This window comes from Notothenia rossii, assembly GCF_949606895.1.
Source record: "Notothenia rossii genome assembly, chromosome: 4".
NCBI lineage: Eukaryota > Metazoa > Chordata > Actinopteri > Perciformes > Nototheniidae > Notothenia > Notothenia rossii.
In genome coordinates, this window is record NC_136902.1 from 93,968,080 (window position 1) to 93,984,724 (window position 16,645).

General features: G+C 39.8%; 1 protein-coding gene across 1 annotated transcript in view; it reads left to right on the forward strand.

The window, feature by feature from the left end:
* The window catches only part of LOC307037545 (uncharacterized protein), a 42,161-nt gene extending 40,304 nt beyond the window's left edge, over positions 1–1,857 (forward strand). Inside the window, exon 5 of the mRNA XM_079678534.1 lies at positions 1–1,857. This exon is cut by the window's left edge and continues 122 nt beyond it. Within this exon, the coding sequence (XP_079534660.1) occupies positions 1–1,238 (1,238 nt within the window). The 3' untranslated portion in view covers positions 1,239–1,857.
* Positions 1,858–16,645: the final 14,788 nt, after the last annotated feature.

Here is a 16,645-nt window from a genome sequence, read left to right on the forward strand (position 1 = left end):
GTGAAAAAGATCCAACAAAGATGAACAAAACCATCTTGCTTGTTGGTGAAACAGGATCAGGAAAATCCACTCTGATCAACGCTCTGGTTAACTTTGCACTGGGAGTGAAGTATGAAGACGATGTCTGGTATCAGATGGTAGAGGAAGAGAAGAAGAGTCAAACAGAGATTCAGATGCCAGACGTGATCGTGTACGAGGTCTTTGGTCTTGAAGACAGAACTCTGCCCTTCTCTCTGACCATCATCGATACCCCCGGGTTTGGTGATACCAGAGGGACTGAGAGAGATGTCCTCGTCAGTGAAAGATTGTTGGACTTGTTCCGCTCAACAGAAGGAGTTCATGAGATCGATGCAGTGTGTCTGGTGCTGAAAGCGAGTGACAATCGACTGAGTGACCGACTGATGTACGTCTTTGATTCAGTGGTGTCTCTGTTTGGAAAAGACGTAGAGGAGAACATCGTTGCCCTCATCACACACTCAGATTTTATGACACCTAAAAATGTTCTACAAGCTCTGGAAGATGCAAAAATCAGGTGTGCAACAGACGAGAAGGATCAGTCTGTTCATTTCATGTTTGATAACAAGCAGCACACAGAGAGAAATAAGAGAAATGAGCGTGTTCTAAAGAATGCATGGGAATCAACAAAAGATGAAATCTGTAACTTTGCAGATTTCCTGAAAGATACCAAACCACAGAACTTGAGAGAAACTGTTGAAGTGTTGTATTCACGCATCGGCCTGACAGCCTGCATCCACAACCTGCAGGAGAGAGTTCAGTTCATTGAACAGAAACAGAGAGAGATCAGACAGACTCAGGAAGCTCTGAAGAAACACGAACAAGACATGAAGAATAACAAGGACTTTGAAATAGAAAGGAAAGCTCAGAAGGACAAACAAAAGTTGAAAGAGATGTATGAGAAGGGTAAAGAAGGCAGTGTGAAGTCAGCTAGTCTCTTGGAAACTCTCCAGGAGAACATAGAAGAACTGCAGAAAGACAAAGATCAGTTTCTGGAAGAGTCTTTCCAACATGTTGTCAAACTGGAGAAGATCGCCATGAAGGTTGTTTCCCTCTCCACTCATGTCCATCTGGACTTCCTGATTGAGAAGATGATGGAGAAGGAAGACACAGAGAAGGTCAAGAAACTGGAAAGGATGAAAAGAAAAATGGAGGAAAATCCAAGATTCAAATCAGCTCTGAGCTACGTGTATGCTAAAACAGCAGCTAGGGATCTCTTCTGAGGAAACACAGCTGTGTAGAAAACAAGCTCTACAGTTTGAACTTGTGTGATTGGGACTTTGTGGAGCTCCAGACGAACACAGACCCTCAATTGTTGCTCTGGTTTCAAATGGAGGAAAGAGCCCCCCCTGCTGTTCAATGTTAGCTACAGCAGCTCTCTCTCTCCTCTGTATACAAAGCATGGCAAATAAAGCAATGCATGATTTGATGACTTGTTCTTTTCATGTAAAGTCAATTGACTGATATACTTTTGGAATAAGAAAATGATGCCTTTGAATCTTTAGTTGACAGTTCTGCAGAAAGACTTTGCAGCTCTTGAGGCTTTTGACTGGTTTTTAAACTATGTTTGGTGTAAAAGACGATGTGTAATCATTTGTTCTGATGTTATTGTGTATTCTCCACATATGAGGATGTTCAACCTGCAGCTCAGTTTCTTCAAATCACACTCATCACATGTCCTGCATATAAAAGAGACGCAGCTTTCTGCTGGAAAGTAGAACAAAGAAAAAACTCAGTTTCTAGTTTTTTATGAGTTGCATTTATAACTTTTTAGATGTTCATCTTTAGTTGCTTTATTTGGAGACTTGATTGTTGTCGGTTGAGTTCATCTTTTTTCTTCATCATTTGTGCATAAAAAGCTGATGTTTGTGGTGTTTCTTGAACCATGTATGATGATGATCACCTTGAATGTGTTGTTTATGAAACAGGTGTCAGTGACGACAGAGTTGAAAGAAACGTCTCCTGTTTTTAAGATTTGCATTCAGTTACTTTGCATTTGACCTTTTTAGATATGAAGCATTTATGGTTTTATTTTGAGACTTGAGTTTCAGCAGTTTAGTTCAGATTCTTTTTCTTCATCATGGAATCATTGTTATCATGTGTAATCATTTGTAACCATATATCAAGTGAATCAATAAAAACAAGTAGACTGTTGTGGTCTACTGAAAGACAGCAGCTTCTTCTGTGATCGTGTGACTTCTGAGCAAAGCTCGATGCGGCCTCTTGGGGTTTTGATGAATGTATAATTACATTAGAAATACATTTGATGTTGAATCACTCAAATCTTTCAAAGTTATCAGAAAGATGGAAATCAGGTGTTGACCCTAATTAGAAATCCTCTCCACAGATATTTAGTTTTCTTAAAAACAGAAACAGTCATGGTTCTCTGATTATGGGAAAGATTTTGCTCAAAAGTAATAAATATGCAAAGTAGGTGATTGTGTTTCTCCTGAAGATATGTTTCAAAAACATGTAAATAAATGTTTTTTAAATTTGCTAAAGTAGACATTTCATTACGTCTCCTGAAGTTTCATTCTAGATTAGATTACACATGTGCAAGTTTATGAATATTTAATATAAGAGCACACGTTTGGTTCTTTATTTGAATCAAAATGAAACATGTAGAGTAACTAGCTCCATGTAGTGCTGTAATTAAATAACTAAATAAAAGTTATTAAATCTGTTATAGAGGGGTACAAAAGGGTTACATCAGAATATAGTATTTTTAGTAAAACTTGTATTCGTAGAACATACGAATAATGCTATTGCTTGGTTCCCAGTGTGTCTGTGTGTGTGTGTGTGTGTGTGTGTGTGTGTGTGTGTGTGTGTGTGTGTGTGTGTGTGTGTGTGTGTGTGTGTGTGTGTGTGTGTGTGTGTGTGTGTGTGTGTGTGTGTGTGTGTGTGTGTGTGTGTGTGTGTGTGTGTGTGTGTGTGTGTGTGTGTGTGTGTGTGTGTGTGTGTATCTGTTATAGACAGGTACAAAAGGGTTACATCAGAATACATTATTTGTTGTAAAAATTGTATTTGTAGAACATACAATTAATGCTATTGCTTGGTTCCAATCTGTGTGTGTGTGTCTGTCTGTCTGTCTGTTTGTCTGTCTGTTTGTCTGTCTGTCTGTTTTCTGCAGCTGCACCGCCCCCATGTGTCCAAACCCATTGCTGCAGCCTCTCAATGCTCACATTACATGTGCTTTATAGCTAACATCACGGTTTTAAAATGTCTAAAAACGGTTGTTCAATCAGAAAAACACATGGAAACCACCACCAAAAAAAAAAAAAAAAGTACATGACAAAGTTGCAAATCGAAGTAAACATCCCCCGTGTGTCCAAACCAAGACCCAGGTTGTGCTCCGGACTCTGAGGAAAATATTCCTAGTGGCCAAAAGGCGGTACTACAATTTCCATATCAGTCCGTGACGTCACCCGGCCCAGAAATACTGTTTACCCCTTGACAATCAGAGTGTGAGTAATGTGAAGTTCTTTTGCTAACATCCAAAATACATTTGTTATTAAAAAAACAAATACATAATAACGACAAATAACTAAATAAACAAATACATACAAGAGGTAAATGGTAATCAAGAAAAGATAAAATAACAAACCAAATAAATCAATAAAACGTAAACGCCCAGTTAATGATTAAACAATTTCATCCCTGTATCCTCCAAAAATCATGTCCTTCCTTTTTTTAACCAGTCGTACGTTAGGACATCCCCTGAGCTCCTCATTCAAACTGTTCCAGAACTTCACCCCACAAACAGAAATACTAAAACCCTGCTTGGTTGTGCGCACCCTAACATTAGGGAATTCAAATAATCCCCTTAACCTGTAAAACCCCAAGGTCCCCCCCCGGCGGGTACTTTTTTTGACACTGTGTCTCAGGGGATCTTAATATTTAAGAACCCATTAATGTGTTATACCAGATTAACGGGAATAATCTCAGCTAACTGACGATACAAACCATTTTTACCAAAACAAAACACAAGTCTCATAAGAAACATCTAAATGACCCCTGAGCGAAAAATGCTAACCTATTACTGCACCGATAATCACTCCTAGCTCCCTTATTACTTATCCTAGCTGCACATCGTTTATGATCGTAAAGACACAGAATCTAACGGTGCCCACCTCAACACTGAAAGATACAAACTTGCGACATTATCAAAACAAGTGGCGCTAGGTAGCCCACAACGCTAACATGGCTTACCTTCGTCTTTGTCTGGTCTAAACTGGTCTTCAATGGCATTAAAACGATAACAATGATGCTGTAGTTAATCCAATGTGTCTGTGTCCCCTTTGAAATGTTCTGATAATCCATAAACTATACTACTGTTTTTTGGAGTTGCTCTGAGAGAGAAGCGGTGAACAGGTGTATGTATCTCACACTTTTATTGTAAAGGTAAACATGATGGAGGCGATGATGATCTGTTGATAAAAAAGATAGTTATGTAAATGTAAAGAATTTATATTAAAACGTTTATTTATTTATTAAATTTGTTATATGTATTGAAGATGTACGCTTTAAGGCCTCTTGAGTTTGGCGTAGGTGTTGTAAAATATTTGAGTAAATTAAAAAGAATACTTACATTTAAAGTATTTCCTCCAGCTGATCGGTTCCTGGAGATTAAACACAAGTTTTATATTTGACTCTTTTTCTAATGAGGGTTGATACTGCAGGTTACATCCTCAATGTACCACTACTGCCCTCTCCTGGATTTAAACAGGATGTCACCCGTTATAAACTATATATTATTTTGATTTCAAATAACTATAAACACATGTACAATTACTAAAACTTTACTATGAACATACTACAGGTAAAAGTCCTGCAATCAAAACCTTGCTTTAGTAAAGTGTATCAGTGAAAACTCACTGGACACCGGCGCAATGAATTCTGGGATACGCTGAAGGATCCATCAGCTGTGTCGTCTGACTCCGGGAGATGAAGGTCGCTTTGGTTGAACGCGTTTGGAGGAGACTTCAAATGGAGCAGCAATGTTTCTCCAGATGTGTGGATTACTCTAACTAGATTTTACTGCATAATCAATACTTTTACTTTAACTACATGTTTCTGATACTTTAAGGTTTTAATGCAGGACTTTTCCCTCCTCTGTTGTTACCTTTCACTCAAATACTGAACTACACATTCAAGGTATTAGTGATTTACTTCAGTATTTATGTTTTCTGATACTTTATATTTAGTTCCAGTAATATTTATATTTTCTGTCCAGTTCAAACCATGTATTTCCAGATGTGTTGGTAACTTTTAATTCAACTATTTACTGCTCAATTAATACTTTTGCATGAAAGTTTTAAATGCAGGACTTGTACCTGCATGTTGTCTTTTCCCAGTGAGGTATTAGTACTTTTATAGCTGTAAAACATCGACTATTTGTCGTTCAAATCCAATAATAATGAATAAAAACAGCAGGTTTGTCTTTTAAATCTATGACTGACACCTTTCTTATCTACAATGTGTACAGTGACTCTAAAAAGAGCTAAGCTTCAGGCGCTTATCATCATACATGGTTAAAAAAAAAACACAAGCATCCGCATTTTATGCAAAAAGTATGACGTGGTAAAGAAAAACAGCTAGATAAAGATATTACATTTAATCTGTGCTTTACAGGATGAGCGACATGTTTCTTTGATGAGATGTTCCACACCCTTACAGGAACTCGTTTGGTCTGCGTGTCAGAGGCGTTTACCCGCAGTTTCTGCATTCCAACCAAATGAAGCGTAACGGTAAAAACAGCTGCTGACGTGACAACAATTACCAACAACATGAACCTGGACCTAAAAACAAAAACAAAATGTGTTATCTGCCTGCCTCTGTATACATTATACAGTATGCAGTATTTGATCCACATGGTTTCATTTATCAGCCTCATTGCTGTGATGTCTGAGAGTAATCTACGTGGATTTAATAGTACCGCATAGTTTAGCAAATAAAAGTGATCGATCTCCCAGCTAGCGCTGTTTGTGTAGTAGGCTATTTTGTAACGTAACGTAACGTTATTCACTATATGTAATCATGCACTGTACTTAAGTACAACATTGAGTGACTTTTACCTTACTTAACTATTTAAATAATTTGCTACTTTGTTTTTCTACCCCACTACAATTCAAAGGTTAATAGTGAACTTGCATCACCTATTTAACTCTTACAGTCTCTGCAGGTTCATTGTACTGCACAAGTACTGTTGCAGCTGCTAGCCAGCAATAAACTAGATTTGATTTGCAATTAATTTAGGTTTTCTTGACGGATAAAAGCTTAATGTAAAACTGTTACTTAAACCTGATTAATAGTTGCATTATTGATTAACACATTTGGCTCAAGTGTGCAGTATTACATATGAAATAGCTTGTGCACATTATTGACAGTTAAGGCTAAATACAGGGAGTTGTATCTGCTGTTCAACACATCTTACAGAAATAAAAAGATGGAAGACTAACATCTTGCTTCCTCTTATAGACAAGAAGAACACAAAGACTCTGCGCTTGATGGGTGAGTAAAGACAATCTGAAATGAACAAGAGCACATCACTAGACTGTGGTTAACTGTTTTAAAAGATGAAGAAAATGTGCTGCTCAGTTTCCAGACTCATTTCACTCAGTTCTCGTTGGGTTTACAATCGGGGTTAAAACATTATCATTAGCTCATGTTCTTCATTTCTTTATTCAAGGTCTGAAACCACAGCAAATGTTTTGGCCTTCGACAAGTTTTCATATCAAAATACATGTTATTCTACACCTTCTTTTGGATTTGGGAACACCTTCAGCAGTTTAGAATATAAAACAAATATTCATTGTATTAAAACAAATCACTATAAACATCTGACCTAAAGAAGTATATCAGAATTAGCTTTGCTTCAAACACACTTGGACAAAAACACACGTGTAAAATGTAATTCAGACTTTCTTCCACATGTTTCATCCATTGATGGTATGATATGTTATTAGTTCATATGGATACAGCTACAATATGCTGCTTCTTCTTTCATTTGAAACTACTTTCCACTGGTTCATACTCATACTGGTTCCTATTTCAGAATGTGCAACTAGGATTTTTCTTACATACTTTATACATCATGGCTGCTGTTGAACTTCACAATTCAGCATTTCATTTTATCCTTGTGTTTTTCTAAATATTTCAAATATGATCTATTCACATTTAAAGCCATCATAATAAATGATAATAATAATAAATATTCCTATCAACAAGTGACTGATTTTGCCTAATTACCCAATTAAACAAAGCCTTTTTATCCCACATTATAAGATCATTCCACTTTAGTGCTACAGCATTTTCAGACAACAAGCCATTGTGGATTGTATGTATTGCCCATTGGTGTTACAGTGTTCTCTCCATGCACCACAGAACCAGAACCACATGGACCCAAGACCAGAGTCATCAGAGGCAGTGCAGCTCAGGATTCTTTAAGGAGCCTTCAATGCTTCATCTAATTAAATGTAAGCAACCAATTTGCATCAGACACCGTGACACTATGAGTAGATTTAATGTTGTTTTATAACCTGGAAACTGCGTTCATGGTTTGTTATACCTTGTAGCATAGTTTCCACTTCTCTCATAAGCTCATGTCTGTGTGTGTTAAGGCAAACATATCAATATTGTTTTTCAACATTTTGTTGCTCTATTATGATATGTATCATCTTGTTTACAGCAACTTCTGATTGGAGAGAGTCCTCAGCCCCCAGAAGACTTCATCTCTACTGTGGTCGGATCAACAATTGGCACCAGGGTGGAGGGAGGTGTCAGGAAGGCAAGGCCCTCATCCTCTAAATGGCCTGGCACACTTTCAGAACCTTCACCTTGATTGGTGGAGCCTTTCTAAGGTTTAGTGGCCGTTCCAAAAGTTTGTGACAGACATTCAGAAAAAAACACTACAACATAAAAACCAAGGTATTAATGATTTCATAAAATACCAGAGACAGCATACTATTGGTTCATGACATTTAGGGTGAGATTTTAATTGTTCATTTAAAATATACATATGTGCCGTGCAGGAAATGCAGAGTAAAACTGTTTGTTTTATGCTTGCTTTTGTCTTGTTCTGGTTTGACTGCTATTATTTAATTAAGATGAAAAGTTGCTGTTTTTTTTCTCTTCACGTGTTGTTTGATTTATTTAATTGATTACATTTCATTTAGCTGAGGCTTTTATCCAGAGCGACTTACAATAAGTGCATTCGGCCAGGAAAACACAACCTTGAAGAAAACAGAATCATAAGTTCATCATGTTTCATAGAGCCAAACATTTCAAGAGCTACTCAACTGGCTTTAGATCAGCCAGCCCTTTATTAGTATATAAGTGCTTTGTTAGTAACTCTATCTCTGGAAGTGGAGACAAAGAGATGAGTAGTTTCTGTATTTTAGATTTTTTGTTCTTCAGATTGTTATTTTCTTTAGTAATTGATGTGAAATGTTTCTATATGTTGTTTGTTTTTAACTTATTCACTTGAGTAATGTTTTTAATATTTATTACAACATTTGTATCAATAGTTTCTGTTTACTTGTTCTTTCACAAAAATTACTTTATTTTTGTTCACCTTTTCACTTTGTGTTTTTACTGAATATAATTTGTTAGGAATTGATTTGAAACGTTTTATAGTTTTTTTTCCCATGTTCTGGTTTTTGAAAATAAAATTTGCCAAATGTTACTATTTCACCAGTTCTTTTTGCATTTTCAACTTTTCCTACGAATAACATTCTACATTCAAAGCCTTACATCTTTAACATTATTTATACATTTGGAGTTTCATGCTACTTTTTAACTTAATATTCATTCATATGGAAACCATTCAGTCATCCAAATAGTCCTGATTATTCACTTTCTTCTTACACGTTATATTTCAGCATAAAGCATTCCCACTAGCAATTTCTTCAGGAGTTGCATTCTCTAGTTGTCTTATGACATTTGACTTCAGGTGTCATCAACTGGAATCTCTTAACAGAGGGACACCAAAGGGAATTCAGGAAGGCCTACCAGATGTCCAGGTGCTTTCACTGTGACGACCATTATAAGGCCGTCGGCACAGGCTACCGGGGAAGTGGACGGAGAGGAATCTAGCAGGGTTTTTACTCCGAAGAGGGTTCCCGGGGTACTGCAGCTGGAGCTGTTGTCTGGTGGCTGAGGGAGCAGCAGACCCTCACCCCAGTGAAGAATCCTCATTGTGCCCCAATGAATAAAATGTGTTTCTGCACTGAAATGCCTCTTGGTCAAACTGCATGTTTATCTTTGGCAGCCAGGTGCATGAACACACTAACACTTGTTTTTGAGTAATCAAGCAGCTCTTCAGAGACACATTTGATTTGATTTATTTCAAACCTGTAATACAATAAAAAATAAATAAAGAATACATTTAAATGAAATTAAACAAGATAATTATGATACTGTAGAAACATAAGCAGTATCAAATTGATGAACTAAATATTATTGACTCACAAATGATATATAAACACATGATCTGATTACACATCCAAGGCGTGGGAAGAAGTTTACCACCCCTTCTCCAAAAAACTAAATTAACATTTTGTATGTCTACATACAATATACATTTATAATTATAAATACTGTAGATGATATCATTCTTACTACTATATATATATATTTATAAAACGGACAAGTCAAATCAAGCAATCTGATTGGTTCTTAGCCGTGATATACTGAGCGTATACCACGGGTAGAATTGTAAGTTACTTTTCACAACAAGTCAGTATCCCTCCGCGCATGAGAAACACAGTATACAGTTCAAACTGGAACAAGAAAGCAGCGGAGAAGTAACGGGCAGAAAGCCTCCTTTTTCCGCTTCGCGTCGGGCCGAACCACGCCCCTTAGCTGTGACATGATGAGCATATACCACGGCCTGTCGTGAGCTATTGCTTAAAGAGCTTACGAAATGAAGGACAACACTGTTCTTATTAGGATAATATATATACTATTATTAATGGGAAATCATTTGTCATTAATGACAATATGCTCGCTGTATTTATAAATCGTGATTTATTACAACTTTCCATGCTCGCTTCCGATGTTACACGACCGCTCCGGACCAAACAGCTTTCGCCGGTTAGTGACGTCACGCACGTCACGCACGTCACGAGTAGAACACTTTTTGAATAATACACTACCTGTATGGCTGATGTCGGACTCTGGAGACAGAATCGAGTGACAGTGAGTCGTCAATAGACTCGGTGCACTTTCAAGAAGAGGAGGATTTTATTGAAGAGGATGCCGGTGTGGTGGAATCAAATCATGCGGGCGAGTCTAACGTGGTGGAACCATACCAGTTTGAGCCACAGTATTCAAGTAGCGGTAGAGATACAGACGGGAGCGAAAATGGGGACGATGATCCTGGATTTGGCGGAGATCCGGTGCGGCAACAGAACACAGACTGGTATACATTTGACTATAATTCATAGAGATTCTCAATAAATAGGAAATAAATAATAATACATAGCAGGCACATTGGCATCATCATACATGGTTCAAGAAACACCACAAACATCAGCTTTTTATGCACAAATGATCAAATGAGGAAGAAAAAAGATGAACTCAACCGACAACAATCAAGTCTCAAAATAAAGCAACTAAAGATGAACATCTAAAAAGTTATAAATGCAACTCATAAAAAACTAGAAACTGAGTTTTTTCTTTGTTCTACTTTCCAGCAGAAAGCTGCGTCTCTTTTATATGCAGGACATGTGATGAGTGTGATTTGAAGAAACTGAGCTGCAGGTTGAACATCCTCATATGTGGAGAATACACAATAACATCAGAACAAATGATTACACATCGTCTTTTACACCAAACATAGTTTAAAAACCAGTCAAAAGCCTCAAGAGCTGCAAAGTCTTTCTGCAGAACTGTCAACTAAAGATTCAAAGGCATCATTTTCTTATTCCAAAAGTATATCAGTCAATTGACTTTACATGAAAAGAACAAGTCATCAAATCATGCATTGCTTTATTTGCCATGCTTTGTATACAGAGGAGAGAGAGAGCTGCTGTAGCTAACATTGAACAGCAGGGGGGGCTCTTTCCTCCATTTGAAACCAGAGCAACAATTGAGGGTCTGTGTTCGTCTGGAGCTCCACAAACTCTCTCAATGATATTCATGCTGGTAACGACGAGTCTCCTCATCCAACATCTCTTCCTAACAATCCTTCACTTTGTCTTCTTCTTCTTCTTCTTCTTCTGCTCGGTAACCAGCTGGAGGAGCATGCACGTTAGCAAGGCAAACAGTCATCGCGGAACTTTGCTGATATTGTGAGGAGGGACTTTGGCTCACAAAGGACTCACGATGTCTTCTTCTGGGGTGTCTCTCCAGAGGAACCTGTGCAGGTGGACTTTGCGCTCTTTTATCCAAACTGAGTTGTACATCTTTCGGATGTCTCCTAGGACTGCATGCTCTCCGGCCCTGAATCGGAGTATGACCGATCTGATAGGGTTCAGCACATCTGTCCCCTTAAGCAGAAGGTCGTTCATGCTGACCCTCCTGAACTGTTGACTGCTGTTCCAGACCAGTCTCACTGGTGTCGTCACTGAGTGGGTCTTCGGCGTGACCATGTGGCTCACGTACCACACTGGTCCTCTCCAGCCGCCTATCATCTCCATGGTGAGTTTTACTGCCGCGCCTCTTTCCACCATCTCGTGAATCTGACTTTGTCGGCGGACTGCCACTCAGTTTCCTTCCTGAGCTGCTTCTCTGTTTTCAGGAAGGTGGCCTCCACTCCTCTTCTGTTGTTTGGAAGTGAGGCTGGGTCCTCGGTCCATGGGTAAGATGCGTCCCAGTGCGGAGTCAGGCAGTGTTCATCTTTGGCCATGTAGGACAGCCCCTCTTTAATCACTTCCAGCTCCCTTTCTTCTGCCAGGGTCATTTCCTTTCCTCCTGGCTGGCATGTCCCGCAGCGACACCCACCACACCTGGGTTCACAGGCTGCACCGATGCTGTCCCACTTCCACCACTCGAGAACTTCTCTCCTTGTTGCAGTTTTATCCCTGGTCCCCGCCTTTACTTCCTGAGTCAGACTATTGGTCTCTTCTTCCCTCAGGATTTCAGCACTCTCGACTACTTCTCTGTACTCCACAGCAGCTGTCCTCATCGAGCGAGAGAAGTGCTTCTCGGAATGGTGCATAGTCACTTTTACATTCTCGAACAGACTGGGATGTGCTCCGCCCACAGTTTTACCCAGTGGGCCCTCCCAGAAGACGAGGTCTCCAACTATCCTCAGTCTCTGTGACTGATGAGAAGTTCAACATGGTCTGGTCTCTTCAGTTCGTCCGTTGCAACCTCTGGAAAGAACCTCTTTAGCTGTTCAGGTCTGACGCTCCGATGCACTTTAGCGATCTCCTCTAGGCCATAACAAACCAGCTTGTGAGCCCTCACAGTATACCTTTGGGGGTCGTGAGTCTTACTCGCAGGAGGTACCTCTTCGTCTTGACTGTCGCGGTCATTCCTCCAACTCCATGCACGACCAGAGTGACTTCTTCTCTGCTCAGACCGAGACTGTCAGCCGCTACATGAGTGATGTAGTTGGTGTCTGATGTGAGGTCAATCAGAGCTCCGATCTCCTGCCCCGCGTTGGCAGTGACTTCCAACAGCATCATGATGACAGGGTGCTCGGTCGGTCTATTCTTCTCCAGAAGTCCACCTTCATCCTTCCTAGCGCTCCTTGTCACTGAAGTCTTGTTGCTGTTACTGAAAGCTTTCTTGATCTCCGCCGCCGCCTCTGGGGAACATTTGGACAAGGCTAGCTTTTGTTCTTCTGTTAGCTCCCTTACCCTCTCGCTGCCTTTTCCAAGTTTCCCCTTTGGCAGCTGTTCCCATTTTGGACAGAGGAGGTAGTGGTGGTCAGAGGAGGTCCCCTCTTGACAGTCTTCCCTGTTGCAGAGGAACCTGTCTTCTACCACGTCGTGACATCCAAGACAAACGCGGCATGCTCCTACCTTCTTCACAGCAGTCTTTCTCTCAGCCAAGCCAAACCCCTTGAACTTCTTGCAGAAGAATAACTTGTTATTGTGTTTCTCCTCTCCACACACGACGCACTCACCTTCTGGAGTGTCCCTTCTGGTGGCTTTTGTGTAGGCATACTTTCTCTCTAACCTTTATGGCGGCTTTTCCATTTTTCTCAGATTTCGCTGTTATTTTCAGTTGTTCCAAGCTCTCTAGAATTTCTTCTTGCTCCTTCAGGAACTTCAGAAGTGCATTGAAATGGTTGACTCCCAGTCCTTTTTCCAGCGGTGAAACTCCCTCATACTGCCTGTGAAGCTGACCGTTGAGCGGCCCAACCAAGCAAGGAGGCAGAGGCAGAACGTCCAAAATACAACCCAGTGTGGGCATTTATTACTCACGGGCACATGACACAGCCTCAACCTCGCTGTTCACGTGAGCACAGTCACCAGGATCTCACACACACTAGCAAAACAAAAAGCCTAAATACCCACACTAATTAACGGTGTTTCCCCTACCATTGTCTTGGCGGGGCGCTGCGCCCTGCCAACAGAGCCCCGCGCCCTGCCTGAAATTCAAGGAGTTTTTTTAGAATTTTCTTTTTTAAATTATTATTTTTAAAAACAACTATATATATATTGCAACAAATTGCAACTGAAGTAATCTATCTACGGTCACTTTTCACATTGAACATGTGCTCTTTTATTAAATAAACCAAACGCCCATGTTATTTATCCAATGTGTGCATGTTTCAGTGTCCAATGCCTTGCGTATTCACATTCTCCCTCCGCTCTGTTTCTGAAGGGCGGGGCTCCGCTCCCCGCCCCCCCCACACACACGCGAATGCACACACTCACAATCAGAGACAAAAGCGGAGGAAAGGAGGAGAACAACAGCTCTGCAGTCTGCCTGTTTGTGTCCCCCCCCCAGTTTCAAATTAGTTTATTATAATTTTTTAACCTCAAGCCGTTATCGTCACAGCCTGCCCAGGTGGACGCGCGCGAACGCGACAACGAACGTAGCGTGCGCATTCTAAAAATAGCTCACAGATGGTGAGCAGGTACCGCGGTTTTGAACTACAGTATTGAATTTGACAGAAAACAGCAATGAAGCGCCAGCAGAAGAATAGTCTAATGAGTTGGGTGGAAACAAAGACAGGAGATGTGAGTTGGTTTATTCAGTAAATTAGCTCAGGAAAATTGGATGTTCTGTCTACACCTGTTGATGTGAGGCTAATGCTGGCTAGCTACTGCTTCGTCTTTGCTATGCTAACGCTAGCTTATTTGGCTAGATAGCGCCGAAATATTGCCTTGTTACTCACGTGATCCGACCATGTTAGCTAGTCTCAGGGCCTTCCCTTTCTGCCGACCGTTGCGACCACGGGGTTTCCTTGTCCGGTCGTCAGCTCGACTCGCGGACCGGCGTTTCTCGGTGCTTCGAGAGCTCTGCTAGCTTCGACTCGTGGACCGGTGTTCCTCGGTCCTTGCTAGCTTTGCTAGCCTCGGGCCTTCACTTCCTGCCGATCGTTTCGACCGCGGGCTATCCTGCTCGTCTGGTCGTCACTGTAGTCTACCTTCCTCACTGTCTCTCGCCATCGGTTGAAACCTTTATCCCTCCCGATGCGGTAGTTAACAACTGTCTATCCCCCGACAGTATGGGTGAAATCAAGATGGACGGAAACAACTCCTAGTTTTGATGATTTAATCAAATCCAAATAGGTTGTTAACCTTAGAAGAAAAAGGACAACAACAATTAGGATCACGCATATCCCATACAACTTAAATCACATTCAATATAATAATCACACTTACTAGTGGCCATTGATTCCTCAATCTCAATGACGTTCATTTATTTATCCCCTCTTTTTATAACATATCAATAAACCCTGCGAATCTCAACCCAGATTTAAAGTCACACTCACATAAACTGAACCCCATTAATTTAACCCTCATACACCCAGCACAAACCATGAGTTTACAGCACACTGAGCTTTAATTACAAGCCAAGCCAACATATAAACTCAACCAATGAACTTAATTGGGATCCGAACCACTTGAAATATCTGGGAGTAAGCATCTCTAAAGATTCAAAGGAATGTTATACACTACATTTCAACCCTCTAAATCAGAAAATAAAAGAAGATATAAATAGATGGAACTTAATCCCAGTGCTGAGCTTTGAATCTCTAATATAATCAGTGAAAATGAGCATCCTACCTATGCTCCTATACCTTTTCCAGAATTTAGCAATTGAAATCATAGACAAGGATTTTAATGAATGGGATAAAATCCTATCAAGGTACATTTGGCAAGGGAAGAAACCAAGGATTAGATTCTGTACTCTTCAACTAGCAAAAAACAAGGGAGGTCGAGTATCGCTCCCCGGCTTGAAGAATCTCTAGCTCAGGCACCGACAGAATGTTTAGTTGGAAGATGCTTAGCAGGTACCTTTTCAGCCGTGCTCAGTCACCACATCATCTAGGGCAGTGATTCTCAAACTTTTTTCAATAATGTTCCCCCTTTGAAAAAAAATTCAGCCAAGTACCCCCTGATCAGCGCAACAACTATTTGTTAGTGGAAAAAGCCTATATAAAGAGGTACAGCAGCCTTGCACCATCAGTGTCTGATTTATTAAAACAACAGCATTGTAACTGAGAAACACTGAAATGCTACATTTCATTGCCAACCCATTTTAATATCATGCAATAACACTAAGATGACATTAGTTGCATTGAACTGATCTTTTTAATAAGTTGTTCTTACAATTTAGTGAGAAACATGGGCTTGAGCTTCACTGAGGACCTTTGTCATTCTGACAGGGAGGCTACTGCCGTTACTACACTTCGTGTTTTGAAATATGTGTAACTCTAGTCTATTAATATAAAACCTGCTCAAACTTTGTTACTTTTCCAAAAATTTGTATATTTATCTATTTTTATTTGTTTTCATTCTCATAAAATAAATCTCACGTACCCCCTGCAGTACTCCAACGTACCCCTAGGGCTCCGCGTACCCCCATTTGAGAACCACTGATCTAGGGCCCCCCAGCTGCTGGAGGAAATGTGGTTCTCAGCTAACACATCACTACCATTTGTTTTGGGCTTGCCCTTTAATAGTAACTTTTTGACAAAAGATCCATTTAGAAATCGAAATAGTACTAAAGGAAAAAATCCCATTAAACTGGGATGAATTTCTATTTGGGCTCGTACATGCAATTCTCACAAACCTCCAAACAAAACAATTATTTGGAATTCTTACTGTTGCAGCAAAAAAAGCAATAACTAGAAAATGGCTCAAAGCGGATATCCCTTCCCTTGACAAATGGTACGACAAAATCCATGAAATATATGTTATGGAAAGAATCACTTTGAGGCTTCAGGAAAACACATTTGAGGAAATATGGAAAAAGTGGAGAATTTACATATCCCAAAGACGACCATCTCTTGTTTTACTCTCTATACACCGATTGAATGTATATGTATAGGTGTGTATTTATGTGAACATGTGTATATATATATATATATATGTATATATGTATATATGTATATACAGTATGTGTGTTGATATGTATGCATATATAGGTGTAAGTGTATATGTGTGAATGTCTGTGTACGTACATGTTTGTGTATGTGTATATATATATACATACATATATA